The sequence below is a fragment of the Triturus cristatus genome, chromosome 5_1 (assembly GCF_964204655.1).
Source record: "Triturus cristatus chromosome 5_1, aTriCri1.1, whole genome shotgun sequence".
Taxonomy (NCBI): Eukaryota; Metazoa; Chordata; class Amphibia; order Caudata; family Salamandridae; genus Triturus; species Triturus cristatus.
The window spans coordinates 98,723,880-98,747,948 of record NC_140587.1 but is presented as its reverse complement, the minus strand read 5'-3'; the positions used below and the strand labels follow the sequence as shown (position 1 = coordinate 98,747,948).

Genomic DNA, 24,069 nt, shown 5'->3' with positions numbered 1-24,069 from the left:
CACAGGCCCATGCCCGCGGGCTGCTCCCCTCCCCCCACAAAAAATACTGCAAGGTAACTATCCCTGGTATCTAGTGGGCATTGTACCCTCCATTCCCCTGAGGGCAGATTGGCAAAGAACACCCCCATCCACGCCCGAGGATTACATTAAAAACACTACTGCATCCTGGAGTTGGGCAGGGGGGGAGGGGCAAAGGCCTAAGCCAGAGGGACCCTTGGCACCAACCCCCCAAAAGAATAAGTTTGACCAATACCTGATCTCTAGAGATGTAGATTGGGGTGAACACCTCTACCCACCCATAGGTGGATGGGGGCAAAAAAAACAATGCAGCTTCGGGTTGGGGGAACATAGGCCAATGCCCACAGGGGGTGCTCCCCTCAGGAAAATGATGAATTTGGCCAATCCTTGCTGTCTACTGGGCTTTCTGCAACCAAGTGGGGCAGATTGGAGGTGAACACCCCCATCCACACCCCGGGGTAAGGGGGAGCACATGCCCAATGGGGGGGGAGGGTGGGGGGAGTGTTCCTCCCCACCCAATCCTTATCCTTAACCCTGCCGCGATACCCAAGCAGGGATCTACTAGGGAGGGATATAATTAGAAAGTGGGGATCCTCCCATTTCCAACTAACATAACATAACATAACACGTGTATTTGTAAAGCGCACGTTCACCACTACGGGTATCTTGGCGCTGAATAACAGATGTTTGTTGTTACCCAACTCAATGGTACTCATTTTATCGACCTCAGATGGATGAAAGGCTGAGTGGACCCACCGGGATTTGAACCTGTGACCATGAGGTCGAACACAGGCCCCTGCAGTAGACGCATTAGTCCACTGAGCCACCAGACCCGGTACATTCTCCCCATGCAAATCAGTTATGGCTCATTTCACTTTCGTAGGAAATGATGTCTGTGCCCCATGTGTACTGATCAGCATTTCACAGAAAAAAAAACAACAAAAGAGGAAGCACTTTGGTGCGAGCAACAGAATGTCCTTTGCAGCCCTCCTCAGCATTGGCCAATTACCCACAGATGCACTAGGAAGAGAGTGCGGGTGTCCGCTGGTGCCTGTCACCCACACTTAAAATATGAACCTGTGGTTAGGAGACCACTCTCCCGCAGCCTGCTTAGAAAATAAAATAATAACAGATGGATAAAGTGTGTCTTAATAATGAAGCAAAATTTAATTTACATTTTTAAAACGATCTGCAAATGTGAAAGAATCTGAAATTGGAGGCTAAAATTAAGTTGGTATCCCCAGATTGATATGTTGGAGCAGTACAAGTACGATGGATGATCTCAATAGAATTTTAAACTTCCCATTAGCATAAAAGTATTTTCGTTTGCGAATTAAATAGAATATTTATTTATTTATTTTTATTTATTTATAATTTTATATAGCGCTGAATCACCCCTTAGGGTATCTCTGCGCTTGCAACAACAGTCTATCTTGAACTAGAAGAGGTATGTTTTCATCAACTTTCTAAAACAGAAGAGGGACATTTTCATACGAAGATAATGTGGGAGGCTGTTCCAAAACAAAGGGGCCAGGTACGAAATCCTGCCGCCAGAACGGGCTTTATATATTCTGGGAACAGCGAGAAGAGTTTTTGATCCTGATCTGAGTGAGGATATAGGATTGTAGGCCTTTAGTTTCATTGTTAGGTAGCAGGGACTCAGCTCATTTAGAGCCTTGAAAATCATGCAACCTGTTTTGAATTGCACTCTTTTTCTTATTGGCAACCAATGTAATTCATGCAGTAAAGGCAGAGAAGGGGTTCTGGCCGGAGAATTCGTAACCAGGCGAGCAGCAGTATTTTGAATGACCTGCAGTTTGTCCAAAGAGGCAGCATGAGCGGAGAGAAGCAAGGCATTGCAGTAATCAATCTTGCTCATGAGCAAGGCCTGAATTAGAGTCTTCCTGGTGGATACTGGAAGCAATGGAAAAACTCTTCTAAGTAAACTTAGAATGTGATAGCATGACCCAGCAATGGTGTTAACATGGGTCTGCAAAGTGAGTTTGTTATCAAGCTTAATGCCCAGATTTTTAGCTACCTCTTTGGGAGCGGGAGCTTTACCCAACTCCTCCGGCCACCAGCTAGGTGACCAACAGATGTCAGCCCCTCCGAACAGCAGGATCTCAGATTTTTCAGAGTTTAACTGGAGATAGTTGGTTTTCATCCAGGAGGCAATAGCCATCATCCCCCGAGAAAAGATGGATTGTATATCTGGACTCCTTTTGTCGAAGGTGAGGAGGAGTTGAGTGTCATCTGCGTAAGAGATGGGGTTAAACCCCAGGTCCCTCATCAGTATTGCCAGGGGCGTCACATAGATGTTAAATAAAGTAGGGCTCAAACAAGAGCCCTGCGGGACGCCTCTGGTAATCTGTGAACGAGCAGATGTAAACAGACCCATTGACACTGCCTGAGTACGGTTGGACAAAAAATCTGACAACCAACTCAGTGCGGATCCGCGGATGCCACACTTCAATAGTCTATGCAAGAGAACCTGGTGGGAGATGGTATTGAATGCTGCTGAAAGGTCAAGCAGCACCAAAAGTGCCGCTTGACCTTGATCCAGAGCCATTCTGATGTTATCCATCACCTCCACCAAGGCCGTCTCAGTGCTATGCTTAGCTCGAAAGCCTGACTGCGAGATGTCTAGAGCACCAGAAGCCTTAAGAAATTAATAATTTATGCAATGAATGCTTGTTTCTGTAACTTTTTTTTTTTTTTTTTTTTTAAAGAAACCTTTATTTACACAATAAAATACATACAAGGGCCTACAACCTCCAAGGCCGGCCGCTACAGAGCCCGAGGGCCCGCAATGCAACGCCACACATTCAAATAAACCAGAGGCGAAGCTCCCGGCAGTTCGTGAGCATATGCAATAGGCCGTGGCCATAGGTCAAGAGCAATCGGATAAAACAGTTTCATTTTTTATGAAATACAAAACACACTCAAGGCAATGAGAGTCCAGAATAGCAGCGTGCGCTTCCCAGGACGGGGGACAACGTACAGTATCCGAAGCAGTTCTTGACAGGAAGTGGAAGTGGGGCGCAGTGGGAAGACAAAACATGGAACACACCTCACACAATCCCGCAGAATGTGTGGCTAGGGGGACATAGCAATATCAACCTCTAACGTCAGAGGCGGGGTGCAAATATGTCCACGATATAAATTCCATGGACCCCATACCTTATTCCATTTCCCGGGCTTGCCTCTCGCCACATACACCGTCTTTTCCCTGAACATACACCAGTCCATATTCTCCTTCCATACTGCAGTCGTGGGCGGCCTCGGGGAGCCCCACAGCTGTGCAATATTACGCTTAGCCACCATGTACCCCAAAGTCACCCACTGTGTCTGTGCCACATTATAGTCATTCGGTTCCCAGACATTCAACAAACACCTCCTAGCCTCTGGCAACAGAGCAACGTGCGTGACCTCTTCCATTACGGCGTGGATGCCGTTCCAGAATCGCACAACCTCCGGACATTCCCATAGGATATGAAGAAAGGTACCCGACAAGCCACATCCACGCTTACACATTCCATCCCCCGAGTAACCCATACGTAGCAAACCGGGCCCCGTGACATACACTCTATGGAGGATCTTCAGCTGTACAAATCGTAAGCGGGCCGGGATCGCCACCTCTTTCGGGGAGGCCACCGCTGATACCCAGTCCTCGTCGTCCAGTTCCAAGCCGTCGCCCGTCCATGCCTCCCGCAGACGGGTCAGCAAGTCCGCGCGATCGTTAATAAGTTTTTTGTAAATAAGAGTGTTTCTGTAACTTTATATATTGTTTTGTGTCTCGAATCATCGAAATTACATAGGCCGTGCCATTGGATTCCAATAATGACTGTGGCGAGAAGGATGTGGGGGTCCTTGGAATCCATTAATGATTCAGTGGAGGTCCTCTGAAATCAAAAGGTTAGGAACCATTGCTCTAGGCTTAGAATAAGCTACAGGCATGTTCATGTTGCTTGGATAGCTTCAATCTTTGTGGTGATTAGGGGAGGGGGGGGGGGAGTAGATGAAGCTTAGCCTCAGTTCTAGTCTCAATCTACCCCTTTTCCATTTAGTCAAAGCGGTAGAGCCTCAGCTAGATCAAGGGTCTCCAGACTAGTACAGAACATCAGCCCTTTTTAATTGGGCAGTTCAAAAAAAGGTAATTTATGGAATGCCCAAATTAATCATAGTCACTGGTATTTGGTTAAGGTCACATCCAAGTCAATCTTTTTTTTTTTTTTGTTCACCAAGACTGGCTGCCCCTTCGAGAGGATCATCTGTCGCAGCAACAAGGCAGGGTCTTGCACCCAAACCTGCAATCCTCCATGTGTGGAGATTGAGCAGCAACAGTTGACAGTTTTGACCTTCCTTCAGAAGGCTGTAGGGTTATTCTGGCAGCCAGGTGTTCCTCCATCAAGTCAGTATATGCCTGCCATTGGTCTTCATTTGTGACATGGTGTGCATCAAAGAACATTGGCCCTGTTTCTCCATGCCTCGCCCAAGTGTTATTGTTGGTCCTGTCTCTGGCCCAGCAGGGCTCTGCTCTTGGCACTAAGACAACACAAAATTGGGTGAAGTTTTACCGGATTAGTATTGGTGCTCACTGTTCATGAGATGTGTGTGACGACTCTAATCTCATTGTTGTGCTTCATGGGAAGGAGGAATCATCCACTCTCCTTTATTCAGATCTAGAGCGATTCATAACCTAATACAATCCAAGACCTGAGCACAAGCTAGATCCTACCATAAGTAAAAATACAAGGGTACAAATGCACAAAGATTCTTTATCTTGTTCTTTATTTTCTTTCATTTGCCCAGCCAACATGTGTTTTGTCGTGTAGGGCATTCTCCATGACTACTTCAGGGTTGTCCTCCTCTTTTCCTCTATGTGCATTTGTACCCTTGTATTTTTACTTATGATAGGATCTAGCTTGTGCTCAGGGCTTGGATTGTCTGCTCTTGGCACTGTTAGAGGTTATTTGTCAGCCATCTATGCTTTTTTTTTTTTTGGCAGTTGTCGGACCAACCTTCTTTATTTAAGTTATCTGCTTCAGCATCTGTTCCCTCCAAGACCATTTGTCCTGCCTTCTGAGGACCTGTGCAGCCTCCTTTCCGAATGGTGTGACACTTTTTAACATTGGGCACAATATCACCTTTCCTACCTTCTTTACTCTGCCTCACCCTTCTAAAGAGGAGGAGAGACCCACAACCTAGGCTCAAAAAGAGCGTTGTTGTTCTTCCTGGATCATGCCAGAGAATTCAGGGTGGAAGATCAAATGTTCATTGGGTAAGTAGTGGAGAAAAAGTCTGTGGAGAAACTAACCATCTCCTGATGTATAGTGCTCTGCATGAAAATCAGCTAAGCATTGCCCCAAAAAAAACTGTGAGGCCTTGCACACTCATTCCATCAGAGTCAAGATTGCGACCACTCACTCAGTCCCTGTCCCGGTTATCTGTCAGAGGGGAAGGTGAGACCTTTACTAGACAGTCAGGTTCATCAAGTTGGGCATTTGCCTGTTTGTTCCTACAGGGCTTTTTGGTCTAATCTGCTCACAAAGCCATGTCTGGGGGAGGTATTGCTTGGGTATCTGTTCTAAGGTAATCTGCTGCTAGAAGTCTCTATCAGATGAACAGGTTACTTACCTTTGAAATCTCCTTATCTCTATCCAGCTGCAGATTCCTTACCAACCCGCCCATCATCCAAGACCTGCAAAATGATTTCTGTGTAGGATTGCCCTTCTAAGGCCCTTAGCAATACACACCAATGCATCTACACTTTTCTTAGCTCTTTGCTTCTGACGTGGAAAGTCCTGAAAAGAAACTTATGTCAGTGCACCGGATTAGCACCTATATAGGCACTGCATACGTCACATCTGGTGTGTACTATGCTGATGTGGAGCTGAACAATGCCGCCTACCAGCGTGTAGGAGTATTTATCAAGCATTTCTGGATCCAGTCTTGACGCCTGGAGATCAGAAGTAGGAATCTGCAGCTAGATAGTCTCTACCAAATAAGGCATTACCGAACTTAAGTAACTTATGAATTTGGCATGGTATTGTCATAACATCTTGTCTTATAGGGAGACAGTAATAGAGTGGATCCAGGGAGCAACTGGGATAGTAATTGACCACTCCCCTAAACAATGTCTGGTGGGCATTCTAGGTAGACCCAAACATAAGAAGATGTAGTATAAATTAATTCTCTCTTGCTCCTACTGGCTAATTGGCGTATCGCCAGGGGGTGACTGGGGGCTGAGAAACCGGAGGTGGTGCTCTGGAAAAGAGGACACTGTTAAATGGTCACTGGCAAAGGAGGTGCACATCAGGCTGTCCCATAGTGACGAGAAGGTCACTAAGAATTTAGATGCCTTGGAGGGGAGGGGGGGCATATTGCCAACATTTAAAGAGGCTGGAACTGGTCGATTGAAACAGATGCCTGCATCCGGGGGCAATCGAAGAGTAGCTTTATAATGCGTGGATGCCAATGACCAGGTGCTGCAGAGCTTGTTTCAGACTTGGGAAGGGGGGGGGGTTTGAGAAATGGGTCTATCTACGAATAAGGACTAGAATGTGTCTGTGTGAGTAAGAGGGACAGGTAAGGTGTTTTGGTGTGACTGGGAGGGAAATTGCAACCATGGGTATGGTCATTATAACTGCAACAGTATGTTGGCAAGGAATGGAGATGAATGTCACAGAATTTTGACTTTTGTGTTTGTTAGGTAAGCATGTTATTGCCTAAAATATACAAATTAATTTAAACAAAAGTAAATGTGGTCTTTACATGGTTGGAGTGGTGGTCTGTTCCTGTCATGGTTTAGTCGCACTTACACATGTATTGTACCAGTTTTCTCTGGCATGTGGGAATGCACAGTGGTCAGACTTTGATGATTGGCTGGAAGTGTCCGAAATTTCTCTCAAATACATTTTGGGAAAACTGTGTTTTTTCCACACATATTTTGACACTTGTAGGACATTCTGGGTAGGAAGATGTACTGTGATCCATGCAAGACACCCCACCCTGGTCTCTAGTTTTCTAAAATGCGCAGAGTTGTTAGGGTTCCATGGATGCCGGTCAAACCACTGCCAGAATACCCTAGCCATTCCCCATGGAAAGTGAGGATTTTAGGCATAGTTTTAACCATGCCTGGCTTTCTTTGTAACAGAGATGGACTAGGATCCATGCAAGAAATACCATACTTGATTCCCCTTATATCTCTAGTTTTCATATATTTAAAGAGTTAGTAGGGCTCGCTTGATATCAGCTGAGTTGGCCCGCCACTGTTTCTTGTCTGAACACCACACCAGAGTCTAGTGAGCTTTTTGTGTTTTGGGGTAATAAGATTGGAAGTGAATCCTCCACACTGACCACGCCCACCCGAATTCCAGAAAAAGGCATATTTCCATGGTGTCTTGTGGGCAGAAAAGCTATTAACCCCGGGTGGCGGAGGCAGCAGTAACTCCTTCAGAGGCAGTCAGGTACAGAATATATTGCTTTTCAGTCTTGTATGAAAGACTTCTGTTTAAGTAAGCAACACTATTTGTTTTTGCTTTTTGATTAGGACCGTAATGAGAATGATTTGGAGAAGATCAAGAGCTCACTTATCCTTTGCTATGGCTATGTGGCCATGTATGCGCCCAAAGAACTTGTGCTGTCAAGGATCGAATCAGACATCCTAAGGGGCATCTTCAAGTACTTTAATAGTAAGGTGAGTTCTCCCACTGCATTGCAGAAACCTCCTCCTAATTGATGCCTTCCACACTCTTATACAGAATTGTCCCATTGAAATCTTTTTTCTATGCTGAGACTAAATCACTGTTCTGTTTCCCAACCAATGTCACACTAATACTAAACTGGAAACAACCTTTGACAGAGAAGTTTCTACTGAATTAATTTTTGTTCCATGATTCTTCTTTGTAGATTACTCAGCAATTCTCACCGTCAGAATATGCTTCAAATCAAAACACTGTTTTTCACTTAAACACTTGCTACTCCATATTTATATGCAGCTGTAGCTTTTCAGCTTTGACAACACAATCGCTAAAAAGTGTATTTCCCATACTGCTCTTGATTTCTTTTTTTGTGAAGGTTAGCTGTAGCTAATGCTGGTTAGGCACAACTCTAGATTAATGCAAGTTGTGCGGGCTTTTGCTATGTAGTTGCACTTTGCTGATGACCTTTCCTAGTTATTATCCTGCTGAAGTTCATCTTGTTGATCTGGAAAGGTCTTATTGTGTCTAGACTTGTGTTTGAAAGAAAAACTCCAAAATTAAATATTCTACTCATTGACTTCTCTCACCTGTTTTAATGGTGGGGGGAATTATCCTTAGACCTCACAATGTGTTTACCTTTGGTTTTTCCCTTCAAAAACTTCCCAATTTCTGAGGCAATGGGGTCTGTAGACCCTAGATATGTGGAAAGTCCACAGATATTGCTTGTCAGGAAATTACTGATTAAGAAATATGACGCACTTCCTTTAACTGTGATGGCTGTTCCTGCTGTGTGTACAGCCCATTAGGTACTGTTCCAACTTGGCTTTTAAGAGCGTCATAGGTGACCTCTATCTCTCTGTCATATAGAGAAGCTCTGGTTCTGCCCATACCTGATGTATGATTACATAATGTACAGGGAAACGGATCAATGGTCCCTTCAACTTAACTTTTTCTAGACATTTTTCTGATGGATACGTCTAACTGCATCTTGTGAATATTCCTCGGGGTTCGTGCAGTTCAGTGCCAGTGTCATTGCTCTCCGGAAGTGACATGTGGAACCGGCATATAAGTGCCACTCATGTGTCCTGAGGTCAGTTGCTTTTGTTCCATACCTTCAGATGCTGATCCGGAACTTCTCCTTGGTTTTTAGACCATGAAAAATAAAAAAAAAATAAAAGAAACCACGCCAAAACAATTGGAAAAGAAAGAAACATGGGACTCAAGAAATCAAACACCAGTTTATAAAAATAGAATGTATTTTTATGAATTTATGGACATCACAGTGAACATGATCCACCAGAGGGTTCTGGAGATCTAAATTCTTTGAGACAATAAATCAAAACTTTTCACTCAACCACGAATAAGCAATGGCAAATTTAATTGATTTGAGATTAAGAAACATTTTCTGGAATTCTTGCCTCCAAGTTAAGTGCAGTCACTGTCAGTAAATTTAGGTGAGCAACTCTGGCAGGGAGCAAGTTAGGGGGAATAATAAACCTATGTACAGGTCTGCCTATTAATGTCTCCTCCCGACTCAGCATTTCTTACTCCGCACACAAGCTAGGTGGTAAAGGCATGCAAAAGCAAGGCCAATCATGTTGCTCATCGATTTTTCTTTCATTTGCCTGATGATGAATCTAATCAACTAGAGGCAGTTTGAAAAAATTATTTTCTTGTCTTCAAACCACCGCCGTCTGTCCTTTCACTGCTCTTCCTCTCTCCTGCACCTCCTCCCGCCTATTCCCTTTCCTTACCTACTCTCCTGCACCTTCCCAACCTCTTCTGCCTGCCTTTTCCCACCTCCACCCCGTCTCAACCATTGCCGCACTCCGCCTGCTTGCCCCAGTACGCCACCACTACTGTTGCTGCCACTCATCGCAGCAACAGACACACCATCCTTGACCAAGGACAAACTGCAGCTCTAATGTTACTCAACCACCCCACAGCCTTCGACACCGTTACCCACCACACTCTTGTCACAAGACTTCATGCCAAAGGAATACAAGGGCCAGCCCTCCAATAGATGTCCTCATTCCAAACGGGAAGAATCCAACATGTAAGACTCCTACCATTCGAGCCCAAGGAACTCATCTGCGGAATCCTGCAAGGCTCATCACTCTGCCCCACTCTCTTCAACATGTACATACCACCGCTGGCCAACATCACCAGGACGTGCGGAATCAGAATCTTCTCCTATGCCAACGACCGACAGTTCATCTTGCCTCTAACTGGTAAAACCACCACCGCCAAACCCAACTTCACTAACTGCCTGAAGCTGAACACTGACTGGATGGAATTAATGCTCTTCAGGCACAAGAGTTCACCCTGGCACTCCTCCTTTTGGCCCAAGGAACTAGAAGCCACTCCCACCCCAACGGATCAGGCCACAAACCTAGGACTTCCTCTGGACAACAAACGCACTATGACATCACAGATGAGCACTGTAACCTCCTCCTGCTTCCGCATCCTATGTTTGCTACAAAAGATCTTCAAGTGGCTCCCGCTGAACACCAGACTCACTCATCATGCAGGCCCACATCACAAGCAGAACGGGCTATGGCAACTCACTCTATGCAGGAATCTCAACTCACCTACTCCACAGACTCCAAACCTCCCAAAATGCCGCTGCCAGATTGGTTTCGACCTCCCTTGCTGCACCCACATCACACTACTCCTCTGAGAGCTCCACCAGTTCCCCATTGAGAAACACTGCCAATTCAAACTTCGCATCCGAATTCAACGCACTACACAACATAGGACCCACATATACCAACTACCGCATACACTCCCACCAACCCACCCGACCACTATGTTCAGCATCATACACACACAAACACGCACACACACACACACTCCCCCCCCACACACACACACACCCTCCCCCCCCCCACACACACACCCCAACCCACACCCTCCCCTCCCCTCATCCACAGAAACAGAGTAGGAGGTTGTTTGTTCTCATTCATAGCAGCAAAGACCTGGAACAACCTCCCTCAACACATTAGGCTCCCCGTGTTTCTTATGGAGTTCCAAAAGAGGCAGAAGACCTGGCTGTTCAACTAATTGAGACCCATGCTGGACCTAAAGAGACATTCTGTAACTCAGGCTCTGTCTCACTCCTACACACCTGCTCAGCGCCTGGACACCCTCATGGGTGATAAGCCGTGATTTACTAATCCACTGAAAATAACACAACAGGCCTTGAGAAATCTACTTGCCCACTTGCTATGGCGAGTCATATTTTATCATGACAAACTATTTTTAGGGCCTACTGGCATGGTCTGGCGAGAGCGCTTTCGCGGGCAAAGAACAGGTGTTCTGTTCTTCAGAAAGTGAATGATCAATAAACAGGCCTTTAATGCTTGTTTTTACCTCGTTACATTTGCTGTGTGTTCAAAGACAGAAGTAAAATGTCAGCTTTTGTCATCTAACAAAGTGCTTCTTACTTTATCATGGAGATTGGTGTTTTACTTTTTTTTCTCGGACTGCAAAGTTAGAGGTTTTTGTAAAGTGAACTGTGACAATCGTGCTGGGCACACAACATTTAAACAGATTATAAATGAACTGTACAAATAATTCAAAATATATTTCAGCAGTTAGGAAAGCACTTTTGTTAATCTGAAGTGAAATAGAAACTAAGATTTTAATAAAAGCAATACATATTGGAATACTTTAGTTGGTGATGTGCAAAATATTTGCTGAAACCACATTTCCACACATTATTGTTTGGTAGATCAGTAAAGCTGCATGTGAGTGAGAAGGTTTGTGGTCATTTCAATAGTAAAGTGCTGTTTGTAAATGACCGTGTACTGCCACACTATGCTTTAGTAATATAGAGCTCGATGTAGGTCGCAAACTGCCCCATTCGCAGAATCGGGCCCTTGGCGACTGCAAAAATGTTTTTTCGGAAGTACAAACCCCAAATTGTGCTTCAGTAACTGGTTACCGAATCACAATTTGAGTTTTGCAATTCGGTATTTGGAACGAGCATGTTGAGTGCAGCCCTTCCTAATACCGAATCAGAATGGTATGTACGAATGTTTTGCGACCAAAATACTTCGCAAAACATTTGCAGGGTAATGCCATTTGAAAAATAGTGGTAACCTATTCACAATAGGAAGGGGTCCATAAGGGACCCCTTCACCGTTTAGAATGGTTGGTAAAAGAAATGTTAAGAGCAGGCAGTGGTCCCAAGGACCACTGCCTACTCTTCCAAAATGAAACTTCCAAGTTTAATTTTTTTTTTTTTTTTACTAATCGCATCCTGTTTCCTTTAAGGATACTGAGTTGCGTTCATTGAAAAAAAAAAATTAAAGATTTATTTAAAAGCAATCACAGACCTGGTGGTCTGCTGACTCCATCAGGATACCATCCCTCTGATGACTGCAATTACTAATGGGTGGCAAATTGTGACCTACCTTATAATATTCCTGAGGTAAGTGTATTTGCGACCCACTAGGAATTGCTAAGGAAACAAAAGAGTTTCATACATTAGAAAAAGTTATTTCCTAATTGCTCTTTGCAGGAAATCGCAATTTGGAAATCGTACACATATCTGATATTTATTAAAAGTAAGTTTTGAAAATTGAACTAGGAAGCATTCCTGACCTTCCCTGATGGCAATGCTATTGGTTAACTAAGCGGCAACTTGGTGGGGGTCATGTGAAACCCTTATTTGGGCTAGAATTTGATTAGACATGAAGCAAGTTTAGTCTATCAAATAAAAATAAAAAATTGTACAGCAGACCTGCTGAACTCACGTATTTTAAGGTGCTCTCGTATGTGATAAGGAAGAAGATATCAAACATTTGTCTAGGATCGCTCAATTTGAGACAAGTGTATAGGTCGAGTGCATTACAGTTAGGTCAAGAGATTATTCAAGTCACATTTTTCAAGGCCTGCACATGGTGAGGAATCTTTGGTTATACACAGTATTCACCAGAAAAATTTGAATGCCCACAGGTATCAGGCTGGAGCCGGAAACTCATTAAAAAGTTCCCACTACCACAGGTAGTAGTCCAGCAGTACTCATCATGAATTCAGTTCCTCCTGGAGATGCGATGTCTCAGATCCATATAGCACCCCATGCTATATGATGACATCAGTTCCTATCCTTTTAGGCCACCTCAACAGCAGAGATAAAACTGACCTAATTTGGTAGCTTATTGCCAAAATCCGCAGGACCCCTCTTCAGAACCTGCAGGCTAGTTGTTGGGAGAGGCACCTACAGGTATGCACAGTGTCCACTGGAAAGATTGTTACTGAAGGTCAGTACCTTTTTCTTCTGAAGAATAATTCTACCTTTAGAAAGGTGGGTTCATCTGAGGACATGCTGTATAGACATGGCACGATGACCATCTCCATGGACATCAGACTTAAAGCAATAGTGACTGGTGAAGGTGTGGACCAAAGCCTGTGTCACAGCTTCACAGATATCCAGAACATAAACTCCCTGGACAAAGCCAAAAAGTGGCCTTCGCCCTGGTACAGTGCTCCCTAAAGCTAGTAGAGCCACCTTTTTCGTTAGGGCCTTGACTAATTTATGCATAGCTTAATCCTATTGAAACTTGTCACCTTTTGGGCTTTCTTATTCTGCTTCATAGAGCACCTGTGCATAGGCTCACATAGGGAACCTATCAGGAACGTGAGAACCAAATTAAGGTCCCACTGGGGCATGATAAATGAAGACTTCGGAAACTGCATCACAACGAATGATATGAAAAAGTAAGACTGATCAAGCAAACAAAGAAAATCACACACAGCCACCTGGTAATCTTTCATAATGCCCACAGCAAAGCCTAGCCAGGTTAAACAAAAAAAGTAAATCATCACACCGGTGCCTTGACTAGATCAGCTTTCTCTTTGGCACATCACGCTACATTGCGTGGTGAGTGACCAAAATAAATGAATTTTGTGTGCAAGGATTGCTAGCAGCAAGGATGGCTTTTACATCTCAGAGGACAAATCAGTGGTTCTTAAATTGCCCCTTTTAATTTCCCAGTAGGAAGTATCAGGCGGGGACGATTTGGGTGAAGGACGTTCACTACACACTGTACAAGGAGGTCCTCCCTGAGTGGAAGAGGAAAGAAAGGGCAAACTGAGTGTCATAGCTGTTCTGAATACCATACTTTCTGTGCCCAATTTAGTGCAACCAGCATCACCTGTGCACAGTCTTGCCTCAACTTACTCGGAGCATGTGGAATCAGAGGAATGGGTGAAAATGCCTAATGCAAGTGGGAGTAATACCTCATCTAAATATATGTCCCTGGGTCATAAGCACTCTAAACAGAATTGCATAGGACAGAGGAAACTTTAAAAAAGAATATAGAGACTGATGTAACTCAGAAAGGAAGAACTGCAAACTGGTGTGAGTGGCTCCAACCACAAAGTTCCTACCGCTTGCTGTGAGACTCCGGGATTGGTATATAAAAATGCATGTCTCACAATCAAGTGGCAAGATTCAGTTTTAGATTCCAATGCCTGCAGGATTTGATCATTGCAGAGAACCTTGAACTGCCCTTTGCAAAGAATGGAGTTCATGGCATGAACATCTGCTTTTTTGGGTGACTAAAACATAGCAAGAGTAAAACCCCTAGACTGTTCAGACCTCTGAGGTCAACTGTATGTCACCTGTGCTTAGAACAGACAGCTTCCATGTGGAGAATTTGAACATTGAAAGCCATTGCAGTAGAGCAGACAGGAGGAATGCGGGAAGGAGTTTTAAAAAAAAAGAAAAGCAAGGGCGTAACTATTGTCCTCTATTTAAATTAGTGATCCATAGTAATGCCAATGGGCCTCGCCACAAAGTTGACAATGTCCAGACTAGAGTGTAAGGTCTTTCTGATGGATACATCTGCCTGTGGATTCCTCACCTTATGAATGTCCCCTGCGCCAGCATTCCGCCGAAATTTTTCCTATCTCGCCACGCCGACGAGGTCGTCACAATGCTATGGCTCCACAAGCGGCTCCGCATGATGGCACTGGAGCCATAAGAGGGCCACGTCGGCGTGATGTCAGTTCCCTTTTTTCCGCTCTGTCGACACCAACAGTTTTTCTGGGACTCTCCATACTGGATACTTTGTATTTTGGCTTATTTCCTTCTGTGGTTTTGCCATGCTTGCTCCAAGGAAGTTGGGTTTCAGGCTCTGTAAAGAGTGCGGGGGGTCATATGTCGATTACTGACCCCCATGAGGACTGTCTGTGGTGCTTATTGTCAGATCACGACGTCGAGGGCTGTTCCTGCTGTAGAAAGATGAACCCGAAGGCCTTGAAGGAACGGGAAGCCAAACTGTACATGGCTAAAGTGAGAAAAGAAAAAAGGGGTCGAAAACGCTTGAAGTCGAGGTCGTCGACTTCACATGATTCGAAGAGGAAGCACAAGAAGAAGAAGAGGCATGGATCTCAGCGCTGTTTGTCGAAGCCTGTGGTTTCGAGGTCGCCTTCTCCGGCTCCTCGACGTTGTGTTAAGGACTTTGTCTCTCCTTCACCTTCAGTGTCTCCTCCAGTGACCCATTCGCCTTCGTACAAGGGGACTCCGGCGCAGTCACCGAGATTTTCTCAGACTCCGGAATGTTTGTCGGATCCGGCTGATGCTGAGGCTCCTTCAGCTCCTGTGGCTCCGCCTGTGGCCCCGGTGGTTCCGACTACGGAGGTGTCTCGATTGGATCTTGAACCGGCGCAGTATCCTCAATTTCCAGCGCCGGGTTCGGATCCCTCGCATTTTTTAAATGCGGTGTATGGTGTGTTTACCAGGGCCTCGTACCCTTCTGGTGCACCTTCGAGTCCCGTGGGTCCTCTGGCATTTAATTTGGGTGTGCCTCACCATTATCCTCAGTCCCCCTTCGTGCCATTCATGCTGACGCCGCCGTTCTGTCATTTCCCGACTCTGAGGATGTCGACGCCGTATGTGCAGTCCCCGGCTCCGTCCGGCGAACCTTCTCGGATTTGTTTGGCGCCAGCTGCTGCTGCGGATCCTTTTCGACGCCGCTCCCGGAGCCAAAGAAGCCGCGTGTGGCGCCACCGACGCCGCAACCGAAGATGCGCTCGAGGAAAGAGGCGCAGAGGTTGTTAGAGGAGGAGCAGTACCAGGCTTAAGAAATGCAGGAAGGTGAAATTTATGAGTCTGAGGATATGTTCGAGGGTCTGTGTGAGGCAAGTTCACTTAACACCTCTCCGGAGTGGGACTTTGCTTCTCAGAAATCTTCCCCCTCAAAGGAAGTTGCATCTTATCATATTGTGATAAGGAAGGCTGCAGAGCTCTTGGATCTGCAGCTCCCTATGGATGAGTAGAAGTCTAATCTGCTCACAGAGGTGCTTCACTCTCCGTCCTCTGTGGTTGAGCCACTTTTGCCTGTCAATGATGCATTGACGGAGCAATTCCTGGAGGTGTGGCGCAGTCCTCTTTCTGCTCCTGCAGTTTCAAGGTCGGTGTCCAGAAGGTACAGGCCTGCTCCAGGGGATCCTGTGTTCCTTTCGTCTCATCCCTCGCCCAAGAGTTTGGTCGTGCAGGCTTCATGTTCAAAGCAGTCCACGGGTGCCTTTCCGCAGGCTCCTGCTGACAGGGATTCCAAGAAACTTGAACAATCTGCAAAGAAGGTCTTCTCCTCAGCGAGTATGGCTTTGAAGTCCAGCAACGCTACCTGTTTGGGTAGATACATTCATGCCTTTATGGACTCTGCCAAACAGCTTCTTTCAAAATGATCTGAGGAAGATCATGGAAATTTCAGTGAGGTACTGGCAGACTCGCATGCTGTGGCTCGCCAAGTCATCCAGTCTGGCCTGGACACGGCAGATTCGATTGCCAGGGTGATAGGCTTATCCATTGCTATGAGAAGGCATGCATGGCTAAGATCTTCTGGGTTCTCTCCTGATGTACAGGCTGCCCTTGTCGATCTTACTTTTGACGGATCTAGGCTTTTTGGAGAAAAAGTTGACTCTGCTTTGCAAAAGTCAAAGACAGTAAGGCCACAGCGAAATCCTTGGGTTTACAGACTCAGGCAAAGGGTTATGGCTATAGAAGATACCGTGGCTTTGGGACAAATCCTACAGGGGTAAGGGCAGAGCTCGCCTTCGTTGAGCTGGTCCATCCTGGATCATGCAGGTCCTGTGGGGGGGCCGGCTTACCCATTTTTTACAGGATTGTAAATTGATAACTTCGGACAGTTGGGTTTTAGATTTGGTTGAAAATGGGTACGCCCTTCCCTTCAGGGAATTCCCTGCTCCTTACCCTCCTTGCCAAGGATTTTGCACGGAGGATCATTTACTTCTTCTTCAGAAGGAGGTGCTTGTCCTGTTACAAAAGGATGCGATAGAGGTGGTTCTGGAGCAGGAAAGGGGTCAGGGATGCTACTCCTGGTATTTCCTGATTCCCAAGATGGATGGCAGGTTACAACCCATCCTGGATCTCCGAATCTTGAATCTATTTCTCAAGCAGGAGAGGTTCAAGATGCTCACCTAGCGCAGGTTCTTCAGGCGCTGCAACAAGAGGACTGGATGGTGTCCATCGACTTGTAGGATGCGTATTTTCACATCCCAATCCTGAAGTCACACAGGAAGTATCTCCGGTTTACGGTTGGTTCGCAACATTACCAGTTTGCGGCCCTTCCGTTGGGTCTTACTGCGGCACCTCGAGTCTTCACCAAGGTGATGGCGGTGGTGGCGGCCCATCTCAGGAGGTCGGGGATCCCGGTTTTCCCCTACCTGGACGACTGGCTTCTGAAGGCAGAATCGCCAGAGATGGTGCTTCGTTATCTGCAGGTAACAACTCCGCTTTTGTTCAGATTCGTTTTTTCGATAAATGTGCCCTCTCAGCGCAGCCTGTTCATAGGGGCAGTACTGGATACCACTGTGTCGAGATTTTCCTCCTCCGCAAAGGATTCTCTACATTCAGGAAATTATCCCTTTGTTTCACAATGGAGCGATTGTTCCAGTTCTGAAGGTCCAACGCCTGCTCGGTCTGTTCGCCTCCTGCATTCTGTTGGTCAACCATGCATGCTGGCACATGAGGGCGCTCCAGTGGTGTCTCCGCAGGCAGTGGTATCAGCACAACGGAGATCTCAGGGAGTCCATCAGGATCTCCAGAGAAGCTGCAGCGGATCTGTCTAAGTGGAGCGTGGAGGGCAATCTGTCTCAAGGAAAGCCCTTTCATCTTCCTCCATCGGTGGTTACAGTGATAACGGATGCCTCTACCCTATGGTGAGGTGCTCATCTGGGGGATCTGGAGATCAAGTGTCTTTGGTCTCCAGAGGAAAGATTGCTTCACATCAATCTTCTGGAATTGCTGGCAATACGTTTGGCGCTCAAGGCCTTTCTCCCTTCCCTTCGCGGTCAGTCGGTTCAAGTCCTGACGGACAAAACTGCCGCGATGTGGTATGTCATCAAGCAGGGAGGAGTAGGGTCGTACCGTCTCTGCAGGGAGGTGTTGCGGCTTTGGCCCTGGGCTCAGGACCATTGGATTTGCTTGATGGCAAATCATCTGGCCGGGGTGCTGAACATGCGTACGGACAGTCTCAGTTGGCAGTTCCCTGCCGACCACGAGTGGAGGCTTCATCCGGAGGTAGTTCGACACATCTTCCCGACATGGGGGACCTGTTCGCCACTCTCGAACACGCACTGCCCTTCATTCTGCAGTCTCCAGTTTCCGATGCAGGGGGCGTTGGGGGACGTGTTTCAGTTGAGTTGGAGCGCCCAACTCCTTTACGCATTTCCTCCCATACCCTTGATTCCTCGGGTTCTAAGGAATAATCTTCTGGGCGCGGTTTAGGTTGGTCGCTAATGCGATTTTCATATATTTATCCAATCATATACGAGACATTTAGACATTGTACATGGTTTTCCACCAATGTTTTATTCTTGCAAAGAAAGTTTCTCAACTTCATTCATTCATGAAGCGACATCCTGGTTATATACAACGTTGTTTCATTCACATGTCCCAATGCATTTCGGGCTTCGCATGAGCCGTTCGTCAGGGGAAATCTAGACATAAATCAGTGTAACTGGAAATTAGTTCAATGAGGATGCACGTCCATTGTAATTATACAGGTAGCTTTTGCTACTGTCCTGTGAGTTGTAGAGGTAATTTGTTATAGTGAAATTGTTCGTGCCTTAAAAAAACTGTAGGTATATTTTGGTTTTAAGAAGTGTAATAATCAAAGCTGGAGATATTTAAAAATGAAGATTTTACTGTGAGGGATGCTTATGCGGTAAAAAGATGGTGCTGTTTAAACGGCTGTGCCAGAAACTGCTGGTTGTGAGGACAGTGCTGGTACATGCTCGAAATTTAAAAGGCGTGCTGTGCTCGATCTTTGCTAGGTGATTACAGTGTGAAAGAGTTAGGTCGGTGTTCATATCCTTCGTATATGGCTACCGAAGGACAAGGTGCCGGTTTCTGTACTCTCTGCCGGTTTCAGTGCTCGCTATAAAAAGAAAGCTCTTGCCTCCTGCGAGTTACAATACCGGTCAAGTTCCCGGTTTAAAAATGAAGGTGCCTGCAATGAACGCTGGTCTGTGTGTAGACCTGACATAGAAAGAGGACTAATGGTGTGAAGGAGACTGCAATTAGTGAAAAACGTGGTCCACATCATCTACTACACAATCCACTACTGGTGTTCATTATTAAGAGGGCCAAAAGACAACGACGACCCAGGAGAGGTGAAAGACACAGACAAGGGAAAACAACTTTGAAAAGCACCATCAATGAGCAGGCGGAACAAGGGGAAGAAACATTAGATCACAAAAACTTAGTGATTAATATTTCTTCTTACAAACTAAATCAGATGGAACTCCAAACTTTACAAAAAGGTACATCATTTGTGCCTACCTGCCACACCAACAAATTAGAACTCGAAGTCAGTTTGCTTAAACTCATGCGTATCTTACGTCTACGCCATTTCTTTGAAAATATTGTTCAACCCCAAGATCGTAATGAAGACAAATTACTTGAAGGCCTCAGAAGCAAGAGCGCATTTCAAGCACCTATCAGTCACAAAAGTCTAGATAGTTTTGAAAAACTAGTGAAGAATGACATCAACAAATTCAACTTCAGAAAAAAGTCCAAGTTACAAAACCTGACTACCAAAGAACGTAACAGCTTATAAAACCTGGCCAACAATCAGACCATCATTTGCAAAAGAGCAGATAAAGGCGACGCCCTTGTCGTGATGGATATTAATTTTTTATGAAACTGAAGTTCATAAACATGTTGACGACCCTGAAACTTACAGCAGACTGCCAGACAACCCCACAGAACAATTTAAAAACCTACTCAGTGAAATACTACTTAAGGCTACAAAACAAGGAACCATCAATGACAAAACCAAAATATACCTAATGCAAACTCTCCCCAGGACACCAACTTTATATATGCTTCCAAAAATTCACAAGGATCTCAAACACCCACCTTTCCGTCCCATCGTCTCCACTAAAGGAAGCATACACGAACCAATTGACAAGTTCCTTGATACACATTTGCAACAATATCATCAAAATGAACACCTACATTCGGGACACGACCGATTGTCTAAACAAAATCAACCAAGTTCAAATACCAGATAATGAGAATCTGGATGTGCGCGATCGACGTAAAGTCGCTTTATACCTCCATACCACACAACCTGGGCATAGAAGCAATTGAAGGAATTCTCCTAAATTCTGAATTAGATCATGATTTCCAAGTGTTTCTAATGGAATTACTGAACTTCACCCTCTATCAGAGTTATTTTGAATGGAACAAAGGATTTTATTTACAACTAACAGGAACTTCAATGCAAATATCTTCATGCACACATTCGAAAACAAATGTATTTTATCTCAGGACACTTGGAAACAACATGCCATAATGTTTCTGAACTATATAGACGACATATTTGTCCTATGGAAAGGTTCTAAAACATCCCTGACATCAGCATTGAACAACCTCAACCTGGTAAATGAACGTATTCAATTCACTTTCAACATACAAAGTACTACCATCGCGTACCTGGGTGTATTATTAAATAGACAAAGAAACTCCTTGGAAACCACTATGTACAGAATGACAACTGACAGACAATATGTTACACTACCAGAGCTTTCATCCGCTCCCATTGAAAAACCATCTACCTTTCTCGCAGCTACTAAGAGTAAAAAGAATTGTTTTTGACCCAACAGACTTACAAATCCAAACAGAAAACATGATACAACTATTCCAAGAACGAGGATACCCCAAGAACATCCTGCAACAAGCTAAGACAAAAACCAGCAACAAAACAATAATGGGACTATTACAACCTACTGCTAAAACAGATCAATCCTGCATGGTGGCAGTATCCAAATACTCTACCATGAGTTACCATTTAAAAAAATCCATAAAACTCCATTGGTCCATCTTGTCACTAGAACCCTATTTCAACAGAATTTATGGAGACGCTCCCAGGTTTGCATACACCAGAGGAAAAAACATCCAAGAAATGATCAATCAAACCCCCCTTGATAACCTTTCAAAAATCACACACAAAGGCACCATTCCTTGCCATAATTGCAGTAACTGTAACAACCTTCTTAAAGGTTCGAAAGTCACACATCTCATGAGAGGAACATCAATACAATTACGAGTGACCGCAACCTGCGACACCAACAACGTTATCTATTTGCTAAAATGCCCATGTGGCCTCGTATACGTAGGCAAGACTAGGAGAAAAATAAAAACCTGCATACATGAGCATAAATGCAGCATCCGCACGAAAAACTCTAAGTCGACAGTAGCCTCGCATTTCAATGAAAGCAACCACAACCTCTCACAACTCAAATTCACAATTCTAGAAACAATTGAGAAAAAACAAGGGACAGACAATAACAAATTCCTCCTACAAAGAGAAAATCACGGGATTAATTTCTTGGAATCAATGAAACCAAAAGGACTAAATGACCGAATGGAATTCGCGTGTTACTTATGATTTATCATTGTATAATTGCCCCGTTATTGAATTGTATAAATAACATTGTGAATTTGTTAAAGAACCTTGCACCACCTACATTCTTCATTACACATATATTTTTTAACCCATTTTCATAACCCAGCAAGCATCACAACATATCACACACTAATTTTACCCCCACTGAGAATCACCATCTTGCACCTAAACCTTCGTCAAGATGGCGCCCACGTTTTTCACTAATTGCAGTCTCCTCCATAGTCCTCTTCCTATGTCAGGTCTACACACAGACCAGCGTTCATTGCAGGCACCTTCATTTTTAAACCGGGAACTTGACCGGTATTGTAACTCGTGGACAACTAACAAACTGTTCACCGCATGCGCGGGAGGTAAGAGCTTTATTTTTATAGCGAGCACTGAAACCGGCAGTGAGCACAGAAACCGGCACCTTATCCTTCGGTAGCCGTATACGAAGGATACGAACACCGGCCAAACTCTTTCACACTGTAATCACCTAGAAAAGAACGAGCACAGCACACCTTTTAAATTTCAAGCATGTACTAGCACTGTCCTCCCAACCAGCTGTTTCCGGCACAGCCGTTTAAACGGCACCATCTTTGTACCGCATAAGCATCCCTCACAGTAAAATCTTCATTTTTAAATATCTCCAGCTTACCTCTGCATGTTTATTTATTCACTTCGATTATTACACTTCTTAAAACCAAAATATACCTACAGTTTGTTAGGCACTAACAATTTCACTATAACAAATCACCTCTACAACTCGCAGGATAGTAGTGTACACATAAAGATACCAGTATAATTACAATGGACATGCATCCTCATTGAACTAATTTCCACTTACACTGATTTATGTCTAGATTTCCCCTGATGAAGGGCTCATGCGAAGCCCGAAATGCATTGGGACATGTGAATTAAACAACGTTGTATATAACCAGGATGTCGCTTCATGAATGAATGAAGTTGAGAAACTTTCTTTGCAAGAATAAAACATTGGTGGAAAACCACATACAACGTCTAAACGTCTCGTATATGATTGGATAAATATGTGAAAATCGCGTTGGCGACCAACCAAAACCGCGCCCAGAGGGACGTTCCCTAACTGTAAGAGAACGCTTTCTAATGGTAATTTCTTAAACTCTCCAAGGGTCAGAGAGTGACACCACGTGGCATGGCACAACCTTTGCAGCATCCCCCAAAAACCCAGGCAGTGCGTGTTCAAAAACTTCACCACATCTGAGGAAGATTCGCCATACCGGGCCCAAGTTATTTTGATCGCCCCGGATTGGCCAAGAAGGGTGTGGTACACGGACTTTCTTCACCTCTCGTTGCACCCTCCGCTCCGTCTCCCTCTCAGGGTAGACCTCCTCTCGCAGTCGGAGGGGCAGGTTCTACACCCCCCACCTCCAGAGCCTGCACCTTCATGCCCGGAGATTGAACGGGGCAACCTGAATTTTTTCTCTCTCCCGCCTGACGTGGTGGATGTTATTTTATTGGCCAGGCGACACTCCACCAAGTCCATTTACTCCTACAGGTGGTTAAGATTTGTTAAATGGTGTGGAGAGAGGTCTATTGATCCCTTAAAAGCTCATATTTCTGATGTTCTTTGATTTTTGCTGCATTTGGCCCAGCAGGGTTGTGCTGTGGCTACTGTCAAAGGTTATTTGTCGGCTTTATCGGCATTTCTTTGTTTCCCTGATCAGCCGTCTCTTTTTAAATCTCCGATTGTTTTAAGGTTTATTAAGGGCCTTACTAATATGTTTCCACCTAATCTTTTCATTATGCCCCAGTGGGATTTAAATCTGGTTTTAACTTTCTTAATGGGTTCACCATTTGAACCTATGCATAGTTGTCCTTTGAGACTGCTGTCATTCAAAACGGTTTTCCTGGTGGCTATCACCTCAGCCAGGAGGGTGAGTGAGCTTCAGGCTCTGAGTTCTAAACCTCCGTTTCCGACTATTCATGCTGAAATGATGGTTCTCAGGACCAGGGCAGCTTTTCTGCCCAAGGTGGTAACTCCCTTCCATCTTGGGCAGTCTATTACCCTCCCTACTTTCTATCCCCCTCCCCCCTCACCCTTCCAAGGAGGAGGAGAGGCTTCACCGCTTGGATCCTAAGAGGGCAGTTAGTTTCTATCTGGATAGATTGAAGGACCTGTGATTGGACGATCAGCTCTTTGTGGGCTACGTAGGACACATGAAGGGCAAGGCGGTGCACAAGCGCACTCTATCCAGGTGGATCATCTTGTGCATCAAGATCTGCTACGCTCTGGCTGGTAAGGAGCCTCCTGAAGGCATTAGAGCTCATTCCACCAGGGCTAAATCATCTACTTCTGCCTTGTCCAGAGGTGTTCCTTTGCTGGACATCTGTAAAGCTGCAACTTGGGCCTCCCTCCACACTTTCGCGAAGCATTACTG

General features: G+C 45.0%; 1 protein-coding gene across 2 annotated transcripts in view; it reads left to right on the top strand.

Annotated features, from left to right (window-relative positions):
• Nucleotides 1-24,069, top strand: part of MROH1 (maestro heat like repeat family member 1) — a 2,508,022-nt gene that overhangs the window by 1,293,444 nt on the left and 1,190,509 nt on the right. For both annotated transcript variants that reach the window (XM_085604508.1, XM_085604507.1), the window contains exon 22: nt 7,571-7,717. In XM_085604508.1, the coding sequence (XP_085460634.1) occupies nt 7,571-7,717 (147 nt within the window). The remainder of the gene's footprint in view (nt 1-7,570; nt 7,718-24,069) is intronic.